General features: G+C 39.4%; 1 protein-coding gene across 5 annotated transcripts in view; it reads left to right on the plus strand.

Annotated features, from left to right (window-relative positions):
- The window catches only part of TMTC1 (transmembrane O-mannosyltransferase targeting cadherins 1), a 238,146-nt gene that overhangs the window by 31,919 nt on the left and 191,853 nt on the right, over positions 1 to 14,374 (plus strand). For 4 of the 5 annotated variants that reach the window (XM_036299239.1, XM_036299241.1, XM_036299238.1 and 1 more), the window contains one exon: positions 3,328 to 3,531. The exons of the other annotated variant lie outside the window; for it this stretch is intronic. In XM_036299239.1, coding sequence (XP_036155132.1) covers positions 3,328 to 3,531 — 204 coding nt within the window. The remainder of the gene's footprint in view (positions 1 to 3,327; positions 3,532 to 14,374) is intronic. 5 annotated transcript variants of the gene reach the window in all.

Genomic DNA, 14,374 nt, shown 5'->3' on the forward strand with positions numbered 1-14,374 from the left:
CTTCACCTCAGACCATAATATAACAAGTGAACCTTGTTTTATTAAGATAAATGTTCAAACTCTTCACACTTTTATAAAAAAATCAGTGGGGACTATAACATTTCTGTGAGCCCCAAATTAGGAATTGAGAAGTATCTATACTTTACAAGTTTATATTAGCAATATTTTCTGGTTGTAAACCACTGAGAAATTTTGATTCACACAGAGAAGTGGTCGCAAGTGGAAACAGTTTGTTAACAGCTTGCCTTGAACCTGTGCATCCAAATTAGTGTTATCCATCAAGGGGCACTGCTGCTTTGGAGTCTGTTCTAGAGTTGAGTTGTTACCTAAGAGTTTTGTTTTGAAATTTCACAAATGGCTAATCTAAACCACACAGGAATACTCACACATCATATGCAAATCAAAAAACACATTTTATTTAGTAGCCTGTTTTTATTTTACAAACTTAAGGCATATTCATTTTATCCTGTGTACTGTAGCCAATAAAAATGACTAAGGCATATTAATAGTTCTGACACATACCATAATTTGCTTCCTCTATTAATTCCATAATTACTAACAATTTGACGTGCAGACCCCATTTTTCAGTAATTATAAGGTTCTTATTTTTGAACTTTAAAAAATGTGGTTGATTTATTTTCCTGCCTTGTCCAGTGAAGAATTTTATCTTTGAAACAAATCCTGCCTTTTTATTCTATCTCCTACTTCTTTATACTTCTTGACATAAAGATAAGAGCAGGGTTGTTGAGTGGCAACAAGCTGAGATTAACCATCACATTCTGATCACCTTCCTGCCAATCTGTACTTGGACATCATTTAAGTGGAGTTTAGTGCTCTGTTGACTCCCTGTGGATCTCCGAGGAAGGAAAACCCCATTATCATTTTGACCCGAGCTACTGCCAAGAAAGCCACGAGCCAGCGGACCTCCGCTTGGCTATGTGAGAGCATCTTTCCTCTATATCCTCTTAGCTGATGGAAGCAATTGCATTGCTCGCCTTTTGTTTTGTTTGTTTTAGAAAACAACCTGTTGACCTCTCCTGCTTCCCACTTTCTTCATTTACTTTCTTGCATTCTTTTTGTCTCCTCCTCCTAGCTTCTTTCTGCTTTGCCTCACTGACAGCAGCAGGGTGTGACAACTGACTGCAGACCCTCCCCTTTGGTCCTGTCCAGAGCTATTTGAACCTAATCACTGAAGTCCTGTCTCTGTCTCCTCTGGCCTCGGGACTCTGCAGCCCAGTGTTATCTATATTTTCTTCTTTATCCAGTTACTGTGGAGCCAGGCTTTTTTCAAAGGGGATAATTGTCTCTTTTATTCTTTTAATAATCTTTCCTGACCTCCATTGTAAACCACTAGAAGGTCTATGGAAGGAATAATATGCCGATATATAACTCAGATGTTGCACGGCTCATCATCTGTGATTTTTTTAAAAAAGTAACTTTGAACTCTCAAAACCAGCAGCTCTGCATAAGTGAAGACATTCATTTTTTCCCTCCACCTATTCAACATATACTCATTCTGTACCTGGCCAAGAATAAGAGATAAGATTCCTTCCCTCAGAGAGCATGCCCAGTATTGGGGGAGACAGACATTGCATGAGTAATTACATGAGTAACTGACTGCAGCTGTGATCCTGGTGAGAAGAAACCAGAGCACGTGACAGGGAGACCTGGCCCATGATGGTTAATGCCTCCCAAGTTCTGGCCATGTGCCAGGCATTGTGTGTGCCAGGCCATTTACAGGCATGAAGTCACAGGATGCTCACAACCGTTGCCCTCATTTTGCAGGGAAGAAAACAGAGGCACAGAAAGTAACCTCCGTAGAGTCACCTATCCCTGAGTGAAGCCAGAATTAGGTCCCTTGTCTTTATGGCTCCATGAAGGAATGCGAGGCAGAGACCTGGAGACTTCCCAGAGCACCTCTGCTCAGGAATGGGGTGCACACTTGTACCAGGACACCAGCTCTGAGGTTCTGAGTGTATTTCTTGGGGGTCATGACCCCTTTAAGAATTTCACAAAGTTGTGTCTCCTTCCCCCAGAATAATGTACACAGTTTTGCACAAAACTCTTAGGGATCTACACCTGTTTATTTGCTAATTTAAAATAAATATCTTGGCACTAGGTTGTTTTTGAGGTCTTTCCTTGTATGATTCAGGCAGCAGGAAAGAAACAGTAACAGAAACAAAGGTTGGAAGCACTTTCCTACACGAAGAGCAATTTACTCCTAAATTTTAAGGGAACCACACCAATGGAGTGGGATTTCTTTTATTTGACATCACCTATAGGAAAAAATATTTTTAGTGAAAAATGAGCCCCTGAGAGTTAAATTTCTGTTTTTATTTTTTTTAATTTAGGGTAAAATTTCCAACGTACAGACAATAACATTCCCTGACCCCAGTCCCTAACACCTCTCTCTAGAAGTAACCACAAGTGTGAGTTTGGCACTTTTCATTTCTATGATTATTTCTATGCCATTATTTTCTATGTATATACCAGTGAATACCAAACAGTATTACTTAACATATATTCAAACTTGATATAAGTCACTTGCTTTTCTTTTCATTTACCATTAGGCTTTAAGATACATCATTGCTGATACAAGTAGCTATAGTTCATTCACCTTAACTGTTGTATGGTATTTAACCATCCCAATTTATTTATCCAGTTTTCTGGATTTGGAATTTAGGTTATTTTCACAATGTTTGCTATTCTAAACTATGCTGCAGTGTATTTTCTTGTGCAAATACCATAGGAATGGGGTTGCTGGGACCACAGACCGGTGCCTGTTCACTGTGTCACATGCTGAGATAAGCCCTTGAAATGATTGTAGCAGTGTCTCGGGATCCCTTTGTTCACCATCACTTGGTAGAATCAGACTTTTTCAGATTTGTCCATCCAATTATCATGAGTTATGTCTCTGAGGATTCATGAAAGAAAAATTTAATCACAGTACTTTGGATGGAACAGCAATGAATGGGATTTTCCAAGTTCATAATTATGCAAATCCTGAATACTACTTCCATCAAATATTATGAGAAAAATATATTTGGAGAATCAGGGGTGAAGAAGAGTGTGTGTGTGTGTGTGTGTGTCCATATATGAAGGACTGAGTCCTAGTTTTCTATATTAGGAAGTCAATAAAATAATTTCTAAAATCAAAAAAAGAAATAATATTATACTTATGTTAATTTTAAAATACTGTAGTCCATACCAGAAACAAAAGAGCTAAACCACTTGAGAATGGTTGCTTCTAGGAGCAGGACATTACAGGGGGGACAGGGACTGCTATTTCTTGTTGCCAGCCTTGTCGTTCTGTTTGACTTTATTTAGGAGCAATGGGGTCATCCCTCAGCGCAGCCCCCAGCAGCCGGGGAGCCCCCAGCCCTCACTGCCAGCGCACCCCCTCCGGCAGAATGGGAAGCAGCAGCGGTTCCCTCACAAAGGAGCCTGGAGTGGCTGCCACTCCCCATTGCCACCAGAACCCAAGAGCAGTGGATTCCCGGTGTCTCCTCGAGCTGTGTGGTCCATGATGAGGTACTGTGCTGGGCTCTTGGACTGTGTACGTTTTCACCATCCAGCATCACCTATGTGGGCTGATAGGAGAACGGAAGCCTTGAGTCGGGTTTTGTGACCTCCCCCTCTCTCCTTGTTTCTCTGCCTTTCTCGTTCCTTCCCTTCCTTCCCTGTATTAGATCAGATAAGAAAGGAGTAACTGGAAAAAGCCCTGCTCTCTGCTGTTATTTAGAAGCAGGGGGTGAGGTGTGGGTCTGTGAACACTCAATTAAGGAGAGCAAACGTTTTCTTGTTTTCCTGGTGGAAGAACCTTGTGTGACTGGCTTAGAAAGATAAATACCACATGATCTCACTCATTTATGGAATATAATGAACAACATAAACTGATGAACAAAAACAGATCCAGAGACAGAGAAGCATCGATCAGACCGTCAAACCTCAGAGGGAAGGTAGGGGAGGGTGGGGGTAAGGGGGAGCGATCGACCGGAGGACTTATATGCATGCATATAAGCCTAACCAATGGACAGACAACAGGGGGGTGAGGGCATGAGTGGGGGGGACGGGGGGTAATGTGGGGATAAGTACACATATGTAATAGCTTAATCAATAAAAAATTAAAAAAGAAAAAACCTTGTGTGGAGACCCCAGCCCTTGGTTTTCTGGGGAGGAGAGCACTCTACCTTCCGCTTGCTGTCTCACCTGGCTCTTGTGTGTGGTAGGAATTTATTACAGCACAAGTATGGGAGGAAGCCCAGGGGATTTTGCCTCTCAGAAATGTTTGTGGGGATGCAGGAAAATCTTTACAGCATGGGACTTCCTTTTTAAAAATAATTTCACCTAGCCATAACACTTAACATCCATTTATCGGAACAGGTGCTCACTAAATTAGGTTGCCTCTAATCTTGCTGAAGCCATGAGCAAGCCAGAACTTAATAAAGATGGAAATTCAATTCATACTGTTAGTACTTTACTACTTCAGATTGCTGTTCTTATTTTTCTGTTCATTTGTAGAAAAATCCTTTGGTTTCAGGGTCTATGTTTCCCATTATTTCCACCTCTCCCTGTTTCTTATTTTTTTTGCCTCTTGCTTTATTCATTCATTTATTAAATATCTGTTTTAAATAAAATACCCACTGAGTGTCTACCATAAGTCAGACACTTTTCTCGGTACCAGGAACATCCTGGTGAGTAAGAAAGACAAGGTCTTTGCTGTTATGTTGCTTCCTTTCTAGTAGAAGAAGACAGGCACTGGATAAACGACAATGAATGAAGTGATGGAGAGGGACACATTTGCATTGGCTGGTCAGAGCAGGCCTCCTGCAGCCTCCTGAATGAGAGGAGGAGCTAGCCCTGCAAGGATCTGGGCACAGGCTCCCAGACTTGGGGTAATGAACATGTGGGGATTGGAGAGGCAAGGTCAGGAGGTGGGCAGGTCCCAGATGATGAACAGCCATGTTAGCCAAGGAAGCAAGTTTCAATTTTATTCTGAGTGGAATGGAGAGACTTTGGAGGTGATGTTGTTTTTGCTGTTGTTATATTTTGTTTTAGGTTGATAGGAAATGGTTACATTAAATATTCTGGCTTCATCTTGGTACATGAGGTTGGGGACACGAGTAAAGCACGGAAAAGAGTTAAGTTTTACACAGACTGAGGGAGATGGAGACTGGGGTGAACAGGTGTGGTGGGTTTGGGATACCTTTTGGATTCAGATCCCACAGGACTTGCTGATGTGTGGGGTGGGGGAAAGGAAAGGAAGGAAACACGGATTTGGGGGAGTTGGCTTAAACAGTTGGGTGGACTGTGGTGTCAATTACTGAGATGGAAAGTCAAGGGGAGAAATAAGTTTCCCGAGGGTTGGGGGGAGAAATTCCTGAGAGAGAGAGAGAGACAAACAGTCAAAACATTGAGGAAATCTTGACCTTTATGTGAAGGGCCATGGAGGCAAAGGAGATAAAACATTTGGGGAAGTTGTTTTTAAGGAGGCAAAGGGGAAGAAAACAGAGGAGTAAATAGGGATTTGTAGATTTCCAAGGCAGGACAGAAGTCAGATTGTAATGTGACTGAGTTCCCTGAGGGCAGGGGCTATGCTGTGTTTTGCTCATATCTGTATCTGCAATTCATCTCATAGTGTCTGGCTAATGGTAGTGGCACAAGTATTTGTTAAATGAATAAATTAATGAGAGGCTGGTAAAAAGTGTTGGAATTAAGCATACTTATTCAGAAAATTTGGCAATGAAGCAGTGGGGAAAAAGGATGGTAACTGGAGGGGGGGTTAGATTTTTGTTTTCATTTTCATTTTAAATTTGATGGACATGTGTCTGTATTTAGACAACGTGTAGAGAGTAGAGATGAAAGATGCTGGAGCAGAAAGGGATACGATGAAATATGAATACTAGGGTGTGCTGGTAAATGTTTAATAACTGGCTCCCAAAGCAAGGAAATCCTGACTTATAGTGTTTGCCAATTTCCATGTAAATAACTCCTACCAGGGTATATTTCAAGCTATAAATGTGACGGCACTGAAAGTGAGTTGGGGGAGAAGTGCTGTAGCTCACTATGATGCAATATTTCCACTGCCTAATAGACAATAGACATAAATAACCTGAAGAGCATAGATAACAGTAAAGCAAAGTAAATGAATCAGGAAATAAGAGATTTCAGTATGTATCACCTTTGTTTCTAATAAGATTAATTTTAAGTTAATATAATTTAATTTTAAATGATGGCTGTATTTAATAACTGGCTTGCAAAATACCTAAAAATCAAATAGTCATTTCTTGCATACCACTGTGAGTCAGCTGCCACCCACCAGTGAAGATGGTCCTTCAGGGGAAGGAAGACAGTTTCATATCTGTTATTCATCTACTACGTTCCAGGACGTGAACTAGCAGGTCCCATACAGCCATCACACTGATGCATTTTAGGTAGATATCATCGTTCCCCTCACTGGAGGAAATGGAAGATCTTAGAAGTTAAGACACCTGGTTCACATTTACATAGTAAGGGGGAAGGTCAGAATTGGAATTCAAGCTGTGTGACCCCTAAACGTATGCTTTGCCCATTTGCTGGGCTCTAAAGTCCATATCCTAGGGAAGGGCTTAGCCCTGGGGATGAGGCAGGACACTGGTTTCATTCTCTGTGGAGCTGGCCTCCCTGCTGAACTCTCAGGGGTGGACAAATTCTTGCTGCCATCCTTGGATCACACATAAGGCACCTCTTGACTTGCTTTGATCTATGGTATTGGTGCTAATACATTTAATTAGACAGCATGCTTTTGTAGGTTCTGTTCTGTTCTTTTTTCACCCTGAGCACCAGGCTGTTTTAGAGAGAATGAAGCTCGGAGAATAATACACAGCTCAGCTGGAACTGGGTCAGAGTCTCACTATGCTAACCTGTTTGTGGGCGGGAAGGACAATTATCCCTTCTTGGGAAAGAAAATTGTCAATAATTTCCCCTTTTGGAAAGTAAACGTGTCATATACTGGAGTATATATTTAATTAGTATTAAAATTATTTTTGAAAACTATGCTTATGTCAGAAGGTGATCAGGTTAAGCAAACAAAAGTTCAAAGAGGCAATCTTATCTTAATTCTTAAGATCTCTGCAGCCCTGGCCTGTGTGGCTCAGTTGGTTGGAGTGTTGTCCCATGCACGGAGGGTTATGGGTTTGATTATGGGTCAGGGCACATACCCTGGTTGCAACTTTGATCCCTGGTTGGGGCACATACAGGAGGCAACAGATTGTTGTTTCTCTCTCTCTCTCTCTCTCTCTCTCTCTCTCTCTCTCTCTCTCTCTCTCTCTCTCCCTCCCTCCCTCCCTCTCTCTCTCTCCCTCTCTCTCCTCACTCCCCCTCTTCCTTCTCCTCTCTCTAAAATCAATAAGAACATATCCTTGGTGAGGATTTAAAAAACAAAAACAAAACACAAAAGAGAGCTCTGCAGACAGCAGTTAAATCATGGCTCCTTCGCTTACTTGATCTGGACAAGTTGTTTTATCTCTGCGGGCCTCTGTTTTCTCACCTCCAGAAGGGGGAGGTAATAGTAGAACCTTACTCCCTGCCGGGCTGTCAGGACTGCAAGCTGTAGCACATATATAAGCTTATAAATAGGTGCCTGGCACAGGGTGGCCACTCAGTGCGTGGCAGCCAGCAGTGTCATTATTAGTAGTTTAGTGTTATCACTGCGTGGGTTTCTGGACACCAGGATGCATGGTGAAAATGGTAAATCTGCAGTTTGCAGGCAGGGAGTGGGATTGTGTGGGATTTGTTGTTGTTTTTGAACTTCAAGACTGTTGGCTAGTATTTATTTGCATTGTATGTATGGCATTAGATTGACAAAATGTTGGCTAAATACAATCAGGTAAAATGTTTTTCAGAAGTTTCTATACACAGGGAAAAATCCCAACCCAAGGAAAAATCCCACTGCAAGTCATTTTCATTTAGTTGCCCTTTTTTGTGTGTGACTTAGTAATTGGCATATAGGTAGAAAGTGCAATGAAAAACCTAGGACATCAAATTCGTTTACATGTGGACACACCTTCCCTTTTACATTAGGAAGCTCAGTGAGTTCTACATGAAATATTATCTTCAAGACTCATATATACGGTGTCCCCAAAAATGTATACGCACTTTAACAGCTGATAACTCACTTAATTTTCACTCCTTTTCAGGTTTGTTTAACTGATTTGAAATAATGGGTGAAGCCAGATTAACCTTTGAACAAAAAAAAATTTATCCTAAGGTGCCACTAGACTTTTTTTTATGGGGACACATAAAAGATAAAGTTTATGGTTCAAAACCAGCAACAGTCAATGAATTGAGGGCACACAAATACCGGAAGAAATGATTCTTGATGTTTGTGATTCCATTGCTTCACATTATCAGCAATGCCTGGACCAGAACGCTCATCAGTTTGAAAACAGGCATTGACAAAGAAAATTATTCATTTCTGTAGATTCTTTTAAATTTTGAAAATAAACTGTATGTTAATAAACACTGACTTTATAATCATTCAAAATGCATATACATTTTTGGGACACCCTGCATATGGATATGCCTATATATCTATAGAGTCATTTTTTCATGTATACTTACTTGATTTAATATTTAAATAACAGTGATCACTGTAGGTATTGAAGACCATTCTTGCCTCAAATTCTGGTTCATTTCCTCTTTTGTTCTGCTACCCTGTAGGGTCTGTCGTGAATCATTCATTCAGCAAAATTGACTGAGCACCTACTACGTTCCAGACACCATTTTTGTCAGTGAAGCAGACAAAGCCCTGCCCTCATAGAACTTAGCTGGATGATGATCATGGTATTTTAATTGAAAAATAGGCTCATTTTTTTGTGGGTGAGGTAGTGGTTAGATTTTTCACTTTAGTGGGTCTTAATCATTTATCTTGTAAATGCCTTGTAAGTAGGAATGCAAATCAAGAAACCAAGACAGGTTTAGGACTTGAGAACAATTTGGCACGAAAGTGAACTTGTGAGGTAATTAAAGTCTGGGGACTTAGAGAGGCATTTAAATATTTTGACCTTCACTGGTGGAATGGGTAACTGATCTCTTAAGTGTCGTTTTAATGCTTTATTTCTATAGACCTTGCATTACACTCCTTTTCCCCAAAGTAAGCGATGCTGTGCGGATTAAACTTATGAGGTGGGATTTTGAACTTTTATTCCACACATATGATACTGTGAGTAGGGCAAATGTATTTCAGATCCCTATTAATAATCTCATATCAGCATTGAGAGAAACTTAGCAAACTAGTGAAGTGAGATTTATAGATGACAGAAAAAAACCTGTGCTGAAAGCCTGTATTGCTGATGAATAATTAGGTTCTCTTGCCCTCCCCACCACCATTTCACACACCTTTTCCATGGACTGATCTCAGACGTACCATTTTCGGTCTCACTTAGCTGCTGCTTTCAGAGGTGTAGAGATAACGTAAGTCTATAAGGAAAGTGTGTCCAACAATTAAAGGTGAAGTTTGTGCGTTCATATTAATAAATCTCCTCCCCTACTTAAAAGTTAATGCAAGTATAAACCTCAATGATTCCACATCGAGAACACAAACCACCTCAGATTAAATTAAAAAGTTATTTTCGAAAAGAAACACTGTCAGTTAGTTACCAGGCTTCTCAATTAGGAACTGTGTTTATTGGGATAGTGTCATTAATGTGTCGTAAAAGGTCTTTGGTGGGTTGATTTGCCCAAACTGGGCTCCCAACTGCCTTTATAGTAGCTTCTCTCAAATACAGAGCTTACCAGAAAAGTATTCCCTTTTGCGGATGGAGAATTTGAAGAGGTTATTTTTTTCCCCTCTTTTACTATCTGCTAAACATTAACTGAGAGTAATGTTATTCCTCCTGAACCAGGTTTGGCCCTGAAGTGAAACTGTGGTGTAATGAAAGTCAGGGGACTTAGGCATGTAAATATTTTGACCTTCACTGACCAGAGGATGTGGTTAAGCAGGAGTCACCTTGATGACGTCACCTGAAAGCTTATTGAAATCTGCTTTGGTTCTTGAACTGAACTTAGCACTAAAGTGGATCATTTCAATAAAGGGTTCCCTGGCTTCTTGCAAAATGTAGCACTACATGCTTCCCTATAAATCACATGCTAATTAGGCAACATTTCTTTTAATTTATGGATAGCAGTTGGTAGAGCTCCTAACTGCTGACAGCCTTTGGTTCATTCTGCTTAATCTTGATTGGGTACCCGTTCTTGGCAATCCTCTATCCCCTGTGAATCTCAGTCAGTGGATGATAAGTTCTTTCCTTTCTCAGTGTAGAGCAATCAGGCTTAGGCATCTGCTTTGCAACCGGATGCACATATGTTGAAAGAGAAAACTATCAGAATGTAGGCATTTCTGGTTGGCAGGCGATTTTGTCACTGCTACGGTAGCTCCTTAGAAGAAGATCCCAGGCCTATATTTCTGTGTCAGCTCAACAGTCACCTTCTGGAATACTTCACCTCTGTCCTGTGTGGTTAAGGGGCTGGGGGACCTGTAGGCCGCCAAGCATTTCTCTCTGCTTTTGCAGAATACAGCTAGGCTCTTAGGGTGTTGTAGGCAGTTTGCTGTTGATATCTTTGCTCTTTTACTTAATGCTACAGTCATCCAGATTAATATTTTTTCTCTTTCTTTTTTTTTTTAATGTAGCCTGCTGAGAGGTTGTGAAGTGATTGTTTAATAACACCCGTATTAGCTCATCTTAACATTATAATCACTCAGGTATATGTAAATAATTCTTTCACAAGAACATTATTTTATGCCAGACATTAGATCATGGTGGTTTCAGATATATTGGTGGCATTTCCAGTTTGTTGCTCTGGAAATTGTCTGATAAAAGTTTTGGTCTGGTACTATGTTCTGAAGATTGACTCTTAAAATCTATATGCTTGAAAAAAAATATTTTTTAAAAAATTCAAGAAGAGTATGGAGGGAACTTTTGTTCAGCAGAAGGAAAAACGAATTGTAGAAATAGAAATGATTTGACAATTCTCTTATAATTCAGAAACAAGCACCATGGCCTTGATTCTCACCAGTTATCAACATTGTGGGTACTTCTATAGCTTCAGGGGAGTGGGCACTTACCAATGGCCAGGAATCATGCTGCAGGCTTTATGTACAGCTTGCAATTTTAATTCTTACAAAAAGCTATGAAGTAGACGTTTACAGAGCAGTTACGTACACACATACAGATTACGTGGCTTCTAATTCTACTCTACTGCTTGCCAGGTATATATGCTCTTTGGCAAATTACTTCAACTTTCTGTGTCTCCGTTTCCTCATGTGTAGATGGCAGTAATATTAGTACCTATTCCATGAGGTATTCTGAGGAACAAATGAGTTAATACATGGGAAGAGCTTCATATGGATTTTAATCTTGGCCTTTATAAATGGTAGTGCTATGATTTAGGTTCCCCACTACCATACTTATTTTATGGCAAAGTCACTGTGGAAGAATTATTGTTTAGAAATACTTTTATAGCATTCGCCTTTTCTTTGCTGTGTTTATGAGAGAAAGTGATATGGCCTTGATTTGACTTGTAATGATTTAATTATTTTCTCTCTTTTCACAAGCTTACAATATTTTGGAGGGAAATGATTGTGAGAGAAAAACATTCCTGTAGCAATGCTGGAAAGTTCAGCGGGGTTTAGAGGGTAATAGAATGCCTGTGTTAACACTTATTCTTAAGTGATGAATGCCATCCTCATTATAAGTTGCTGCAGAAGATATGCTTAGTTTCTGAGAATAACAGTTGACTTTTTAATTAAAATTTTTTGATATATTTAGAATTACCATTGAATAAAACATCACTTTAATAAACAAATCATTAGATTGGAAATCAAATAAAAACTTAACTTACTAGTTCTGTAGATAAATGACCTTGTACCGATATAGGAAGATATGTTTCATGTTGTAGATTTATGAATTTTTAATGCTATTCATATTATTCAAACCATGATCTTTATTACTTTATATATAATCTAGAAAATGCATATTGATTTTGAAATCACCCTAGGCAGCAGTCTCTATGAGAAGTCTGCCATTAAAGATTTGCTCTTAATGATTTAACTTATAAAAGTATTGGTAAAATATTTGAAAGGAATATACGTGTGGTTTTTAGGGGATGAAGGCAATTAATATATCATAATTTGGAAAAAATATAAAACAACTAAACCCAAACAACCATCCAGAGTTGTTTGGAAGGAATAATGTTTGTGTCTTATGTTGAGAGCTAGACATGCCCTCAGTACCTAATGAATAACCAATACATTTGAGTTTCAAGTGGTAGAGCTTTTAGTTCCTGACAGTTAAGTCTTTATCTTGGATATTTTTGTGCTTTGTATTTGGCTGCCTTCAGTAGTTTTCCTTGGCTACCGTGAAAGGAGTGTGACTGGGTGAAAGGATGTATGATCCATCCTGCATTGAGAACAAAAAAAAGTTTTGATTGTAAAAGGTTGTCTACTTAATTATAAAACTGCACTTTTGATTCTCATGTGTTCAATGAGAGACCACGTATATCCTACATAAAGTTTGTTTTCTTCCTCTTTACAGCACATAATTTACAGCTACAATGGTCAGGTGAATCTTTCATATTAGGTCGAGATTGGCTGTCAATCTCCAGATATTTTTAAACAGAAAATACACCTGTGATAACAGTTAATGACCAATGAACATGATGTCTTGAAAATTACAACTCTCATCATTGCCCCTTGTTGCTGTTTATGAAAAATCTGAGCCATGTAGTGTTGCTCATCATTCTGAAAGGGAAGAGCTGTTTCCCGGTTGTGCTGGATATAAAGAAACGGAGGCAGCAGGGCGTTGTATAAGGGGCCATGGCCTGGCCGGTGGTAAAACTGGATTCTGCTTTGATTCTGATTTGCTCTGGCCCTTGAGCCAGTTACTTTACTTCCCTAGATTTCTGTTTTGCTTAAGGGAGACCGGGTGGGATGGTCTCCTGTCATTGGATACTTTTTCTAAGGTCTATTGGGTCAGATTCTTTTGACACTGTGCTGTCACTTTCCCTCTTGTCTTTTGATTACTGTATTCCCTTGGCAGGTACATTGTTGGAAGTTATGTGGGAGTTGGAGGTTGACCCTAAAATGGGATAGCAAATGAGAGGCTCTCCTAGTGACTAAATAGACTGCACAGGAAACTTTGCTAATGCGCATTTTGTTCTTTTCTCCTTTTCCTTTTCCAACCTGGGTCCTTGATATTTAAGTCAAATGTATTGATGGAAAATGTCAATATTTTTAAAAGATTAAATTTTGCCTTATACATGTTTTGCCTTCAACCGTTGTAGATGTAACTAACACTGTACATTTGCAAACTGACTTTTGTTGACTCTTCAGTTAGTTTATTTCATTTGATTAATAAATATTTATTAAACACTTGCTACATACAAATATCTTAGGGATCATTTCTTGCAAAGAACAAAACATTTTAAAAAGTTGTTTAAACAATTTGGGGTACTTATTAAAAGGATACACTAGACCAGGGGTGGGCAATCCCTGGCACGTGAGCCAAACATGGCACGCCAATAACTTTTGCTGGCATGTGAAACCCTCTCTTATAATCTTCCATTTACAATTTTTTTCTTAATATCAACATTTTTATTTTTCAGATAAATTCAGTGTAAGTGCATCTTAGATAAATAAATAATTTTACATAACATGTATACATTAAAAAATAAATGTATTCTTCATCATCATATACTATGTTTTTGTCGCTCGAATGAATTTTATTATTTCTTCAAGTTTCTTCACATACGTACACCTTAAGAGATATCAAGTAGGCATAATATGTTCTCAAAAAATTAGTTTTAGAACGCAGAAGAATTTTGAGTCAGAGATTTTGCTGGTTTTGGCACGCACTCACAAAAAGGTTACCCACCCCTGCACTAGACTAACAGCACTCTATTGTGGGTATTGAGCCTGATTTCTGGACACAGAAACTGGCAGCATCAAAACACTTTTTTTTGCCTCTTTGGTGCTTCATGGTCTCTTTTTCTTTTTAAAATCCATGTATTTTCCATTTAGTCTCTTTTTAAAATGTGTCTTTTCTTAATTTGGTGGGTACAGGGCTGCCTGCACTCTCATTTCGAATTTCCATAGGAGAAGGACTATGAACTGACTCCAGAATCTCACAAAGAGAGACTCTGATTGACCCAACGTGGATTCGCTCACCTCCCGGTGGGGAAGTCAAACAGTGATGAATAGATGTACACTGAACTATGGGATACCCAGGGTAGGGGCTTTTGGCCAGCCTGGGACGTTTGGTGCTTGGTTCAAGCTGAGTCTTAGTAGATGAGACGATGAGCGGAAGAAAGGTAGGGCTGTCTTCCTAGGCAGAAAGCA

The sequence above is a fragment of the Myotis myotis genome, unplaced genomic scaffold (genome assembly GCF_014108235.1).
Source record: "Myotis myotis isolate mMyoMyo1 unplaced genomic scaffold, mMyoMyo1.p scaffold_m19_p_3, whole genome shotgun sequence".
NCBI classification, from domain to species: domain Eukaryota; kingdom Metazoa; phylum Chordata; class Mammalia; order Chiroptera; family Vespertilionidae; genus Myotis; species Myotis myotis.